Source organism: Girardinichthys multiradiatus, chromosome 7 (genome assembly GCF_021462225.1).
Source record: "Girardinichthys multiradiatus isolate DD_20200921_A chromosome 7, DD_fGirMul_XY1, whole genome shotgun sequence".
Classification (NCBI taxonomy): Eukaryota; Metazoa; Chordata; class Actinopteri; order Cyprinodontiformes; family Goodeidae; genus Girardinichthys; species Girardinichthys multiradiatus.
This window is the reverse complement of record NC_061800.1, coordinates 20896139-20902138: the sequence shown is the minus strand read 5'-3', so window position 1 is coordinate 20902138 and position 6000 is coordinate 20896139. Positions and strand designations below refer to the sequence as shown.

The window sequence follows — 6000 nt, the reverse complement described above, 5'->3', positions numbered from 1 at the left end:
ATTTGTTTAATTCACAATCCCCATTGATTAATAGCCTAGCTTTGGCAGAGAGCTGGTACAAACATTCCTATATTATTCTAATTTTAAAGTACTTTTAAACTGGGCCACTCTCACTTGAAAATTTAATTCTTTTGGGCCTGAGTTAAGCCCCCAATGTTTCCAGGATCCTAAAAAGCCTCTGTTCACCAGCAATAATGTTTATTTTTCACTAATAGTTTTGTGCTTACTCTTAAAAATGAGACTAAAAAAATACTTAATATTTTTATTTTGATGTCAGTAACTCGTGGCTGGATTATAATAATCGCTTAAAGCGATGAACAGACCACACTGGCTGAAATGGGAACATCAAAACCTACACAAGTCTTAATTCACAGGGCTAATGGTATAAAAGAGCCTCTGTATCCACTGATTTCGACCTGTGTTTTTGGAAACTTGAAACTACTCCCTTAATGTTAAGGGCTGTGCAAAACCATGCTGTTAACGCCGTAAAACGAGAACGCTCTAAGCGGCGTGACCCTGAAACAAGAGGTTTATTGAGTTTTAAAGTGAAGCGAACGTCATACAGGCTGCTAAATCGAGCGATGAATATTCGCTCATCAGCCATTCCTCGGCCCAGCTGAGAGGAGCAACTCCATCATGTTTTTAATTGCGTGGCGGTAAAATGAGCGGCTGTTGTGTTTATTCTCCTAAGTCCAAACGTGAGATGACTCTTTACTTTGTCTTATTAAAGTAAGAAAACAGGCAGTGTGTTTTAGTAGCGTGCTAGCTAGACGAGGCTAACGTGAAGCTAACGGCTAACTATTTGGGTTCCTTCTGTTTTGTCATCGAAGTTCGTATCCACAGTGTTAACACATTTACCCAAGAGATATTTCCATCTAGAGTAAACCATATTCCAACTTGGGAGTACATGTTAAGAAGGGTTTGGCGTAGGTCTGAATGTCATCACTGTGCAGCGTACGTTGCCATCTGACAGCTAACTGTTTGCTACATCTGTACATGACGCTGCTAGCCACGTAAACTGCTTGGTGTTGACGTAGCAGGAGCCGCTAGGCTGCCAGTCCTCCCCAGCAGCTATTCGCATTTTAAGTGACACCCACCATTTATATTAACCCAGAATTCATCAGGTGAGAATAACATCGACCCAAAATGCACTAGCTGGACTTGAACGGGTGGCCAACTGGTTTCCTGGAGCTGCTTCTTGGAGCGGATGATGAAGCGGGTCTTCTGGCTGCTTTCAGGCTTAAACAGAAGAATGATGAAGCTACTTTTTGCCCTCGCTTTGATCGCCTACATTGCCTGTGAGTATATTATTTTGCCAATTGTTTTGATTTAAATAAAATGATAAAAAAAAAAAAAAAAACGATTATTTTTCAACACCTCGACACTCCTGTGGGAACTTCCAACAACACAGACTGTAACTCAGCGTAGTGGCCCCCGGGGTTGTAAATGATAAAGCCTGAAAGTCTTTTAGGCAAGCAAAAAAACTTCCAGGTGGGAAAAGCACTGGTTTATTTTTAGCATGGTTTCCCGGAAACATTTTCATTTTGTTTGAGCTACATGCTAAACTGGAACTTTAAGTTAAGACTAAATGAAGCAGGCTAGGGTTTTAATTATGTTTTACAGTATCACAGTATTTATACAAAAGTTTTAAAACAAACATGGATATCCAATTCCTTTTATTAGAAACAGAAATGCAGCAGTTTTTCTTATCGATCTAAGTATAATACAGCATCTTATTATGGTTGTCTGTAATATTTATTGTGATTTCATTTGATATTTTACCTTAAGCAAAGATATATGGTAAGCACCCACTTAATGTAGTAGTTTTTTAGTGTTGATTACATAAAATATTTGTTGCTTTTATGCTATTTATTGACCAAGACAAATTTACTAAGCTGATATTTGCTGTTTAGTTAGTCTGGCCAGTCTCCAGTCAGCTCCCTGACAGACATGCCACTCAGTTTTAAATAGAGTTATCTTAATAAAAGTGATGGGTGGTGCTCCATTTACTTTCCACACCATCACCATTCTTGTTTTTTGCAACGAGAATATTTCCAAACACTTGGATTTGGCTTTCTTGTGAACAAGGGAAAAATGTAGTAACCTTCTTTCAGCCCGCTGCCTGGCAGTGTACTGCAAGATGTAGGGAGAGGAGCATTGGTGCGTTACTCTATGCTCTAAACAGCCTGGGAAGACTCACTCCAGCAGTTTATCTTGCATCATTAAAAGCACAATAAACAATAGCAAAGCTATGACAGCAATTCATTTTGAAGTCATAACTTTTTAAAATCTTAAATCCTCCTTAATGTCAGTAACTGCCCCATGCCTCCAGCATGGTTAAGGTTCGCTGAAAAGTACTGTGTAAGTCCATAATGGTAACAGCTGTTGAGAAGGCCTGTTTTGTTGTAATGAAGTCCTTTTGGCACTATTGACCATTTGCTGCTCCTTCAAAATCTTAATGTGAAGAAGTTATGTCGAAAACAGGCCTCAGAACATTTTTTGATGCAAAATTTAAAGGTTATTGAGATTCAAGAGACAATTAAACAAGATTGTTAGATGTGATTATACATCATAAACAGTTTGAACCTGATTTGGCAGTGTTTGTATGTATTGTCTTGTATGGCCATACAGTGGGGAGAACCAAGTATTTGATATACTGCTGATTTTGCAGGTTTGCCCACTTGCAAAGCATATAGAAGTCTTTAATTTGTATCATAGATACTCCTACACTGTGAATGATGGAATCTGTAACTAAAATCAAATTGTGTCACTTTTTTTTTAAAGTAATTAATTTGCATTTTATTGCATGACAGAAGTATTTGATACATCAGAAAATCAAAACTTAATATTTGGTACAGAAACCTTTGTTTGCAGTTACAGATATTTGATGTTTCCTGTAGTTCTTGACAAGGTTTGCCCACACTGCAACAGGGGTTTTGGACCACTCCTCCATACAGATCTTTTCCAGATCTTTCAGGTTTCGGGGCTGTCGCTGGGCAATACGGACTTTCGGTCCCTCCAAAGATTTTTGATTGGGTTCAGGTCTGGAGACTGGTTAGGTCACTCCAGGACCATGAGATGCTTCTTACGGAGCCACTCCTTAGTTGCCCTGGCTGTTTGCTTCGGGTTGTTGTCCTGCTGAAAGATCCAGCCACGACCCATCTTCAGTGTCCTTACTGAGGGAAGGAGGTTGTTGGCTAAGATCTCCCGATACATGGACCCATCCATCCTCCCCTCAATATGGAGCAGTCGTCCTGTCCCCTTTGTAGAAAAGCATCCCCAAAAAATTATGTTTCCACCTTCATGCTTCACAGTAGGGATAGTGTTCTTGGGGTTGTACTCATCCTTCTTCTTCCTCCAAACATGGCGAGTGGAGTTTAGACCAAAAACTCTGTTTTTGTCTCATCAGACCACATGACCTTCTCCCATTCCTCCTCTGGATCATCCAGATGGTCATTCAGACGGGCCTGTGAGAGCCGGATTCTTACTGGTTGTTGGGTGGTCAAATACTTATGTCATGCAAAAAAATGCAAATTAATTACTTAAAAATCACACAATGTGATTTCCGGGTTTTTTGTTTTAGATTCTTTAACAATTGAAGAGTACCTGTGATAAAAATTAAAGACTACTACATGCGTTGCAAGTGGGAAAACCTGCAAAATCAGCAGTGTATCAAATAATGTTCTCCCCACTGTATAGGGTAAATGGATTGAACCTATGCAGCACCTTTCCAAAGCGCTTTACACTAGAGCTGCAGTTGCCTTAGGTGGAAGAGTATGTCTTATTGTATTGAAAGCTGGGGGGGATGTATATAGAACAAATCTGGATCTAATATTTAAACTTAAAAAAGAGCTTTAAGAATAATACATACAATCTTCTATAAGGCTTCTGTTAATTTTCTTCCTATATGTGTCAGATCCGTAAAGGTGAAAGATATGGCATATTTAAAATATGTCTTGTGGCTAAAGTTTTTTTTTTTCTTTTTATGCCTGGAAACTCTAAGACCTTTTAGGATGTGTATTTATCAGCTTTGGCTTTAGCGTCTTCACTTTTTCATTTGTTTTGTTTAAAACAGAATTATTTCAATAGTTTAAATATTGAAAAAAAATAATAAACTCATACATTAACTTAGTCTGTTGCTGTAACAACTGATTGATTGACCCATCTAATTATTCTGTGTGGGTCGAAGACATTTCTGAGTGCACAAAACAAACCGTCTTTTAAGTTTAGTTTGACTGATCAGATTTGACCTACTTAACCTGTAATCAGGTCATTTATCCTATTTTTATGATTCTACTTTTTTATTCCTGGGGAGGCTAGGGAATAATTTACCACATTGCACCATGATATCTTATTTATAAGATCCCCAGCTGTTTATTAGGCTGTGGGAACATTCTGAAAGGCAGCACCATGCTTACAAACACATCAACATAATCTCTGTGGAACATGTGCTGTCAGGTGATGGCGTCATTGGAGCCTTAAACCTAACAGAAGATAAACGTGGTATTATTATTTGGCTTAAATGAGCTTCCGTAGAAAAAACATGCCCCACTTCTGACGACCTGAAGACTGATTCTTCTGTAACTAACCCCTCTAATCCATTGCTCAATAATGAAATCCAAACCAGCATTTGTAAATAATTATTTAATATGCAGGTGCATCTTAATAAATTAGAAAATTAAAAAGACAGGTTGGTTTAAAAGCAACGTTCAGTTTGTCTGGTTTGTTAGGTCTGGTCTTCCTCCTGACAGCATCCCTTAGATTCTCTATGGAGTTCAGGTCAAGCGAGTTTGTGGACCATCCAAGCACAACGGTGGTACCATGGTCACTAAAGCAGCTACTTTTGGCCGTGTGGGTAGGTTCCATCCTGCTGGAAAATGAAACCAGGATCTCCATAAAGGTTTTCAGTAGAGGGAAGCAAGAAATGCTTTAAAATGCCCAAGTAGGCGGCTGCGTCAACTATGGACTTCATACAGATCGTGGAGGATGTCAATAAATGTTTGCTGTTATGACTGCTGTCACGTCAGCAGTCATAACATTTCTTAAATGAAAATCCTTCTTTTTCCCAAAATAATTTCTTATGTAGTACTAATGTTCTGAAAAAAATCATTTTGGGGTGCCTTCAGCTGTCATCAAAATTATTTTAAACAAACACTTAATATATCAATTTGTGTGTTATGAATCCATCTACTGAAATGCATTGTCCTGTCACCATGGAAACAGGGATTTCCTAATTGTGTAACAGTCTGGGTCACAACATTGAAAATCTATGCATTAGTTGGTATTGGTATAGAATATGTACTTTTTTGACAAAAAAGTGGAGATCTTTTGGTTAAGGCTTGGCTTTAAGACGTGTTGCAGCCATAAAGCTTTCTCTGAAACTGTTCTTGTCTTTTCTCTTCCAGCTGTTTGGGGAACATATACAAATATGAGGTAAAAGTAGTTTTTTTTTATTTTTATCTTTTGCATTTCTTTTGTATCTTAGTTTTACACTTCTGCTTGATGTAAAATATGCCAAAGCCTTGCAACTATAGTAGCAGATCATGGTATTTATCATTATTTTTTTCTACATTGAGTTTCATTTTAGGTCTAGTTTCAGTTTGATTAGCTCTCCTGTTCAAGTTGTGGATAACTGATGATATTTGATGCTGAAAACTAAGAAAATGTGGTGCTTCTCGAGTGAATTTGCAATGTAGTGGCGAAAATATCTACTAATCCACATTTAGAAAGGCACACCTGTCGACACCTGGGTCATGTAAGCAGCTGCACCCAGGCTTCCTGTCCCACCATGGCTCAATATTCCAGAGTGATGTTAAAATTGTTTCTATTTCCAAGCCTTTAATGGCTTTACCCCAAAACACATAACAGGCTTATTGACATGAACGTCTTGTGTGACCATTGTGGATTATTGTATGCAGAATAGTAGGATTTGAAATCAGTACTGATTACATTTCAAATGTGTTATGTAAAAGCTTTTTATTTGTAATTCCCTCTGTTAAA

At 38.1% G+C, this 6000-nt stretch overlaps 1 protein-coding gene across 2 annotated transcripts in view; it reads left to right on the top strand.

The window, feature by feature from the left end:
- Positions 1 to 494: 494 nt before the first annotated feature.
- Positions 495 to 6000, top strand: part of uxs1 (UDP-glucuronate decarboxylase 1) — a 53832-nt gene continuing 48326 nt past the window's right edge. The window contains exons 1-3 of one of the 2 annotated variants that reach the window (XM_047370378.1): positions 497 to 698; positions 1115 to 1298; positions 5406 to 5433. In XM_047370378.1, coding sequence (XP_047226334.1) covers positions 1208 to 1298; positions 5406 to 5433 — 119 coding nt within the window. In that variant the 5' untranslated portion in view covers positions 497 to 698; positions 1115 to 1207. Of the gene's footprint in view, positions 1299 to 5405; positions 5434 to 6000 lie in introns of both variants that reach the window. The other variant, XM_047370379.1, reaches the window with a different exon arrangement.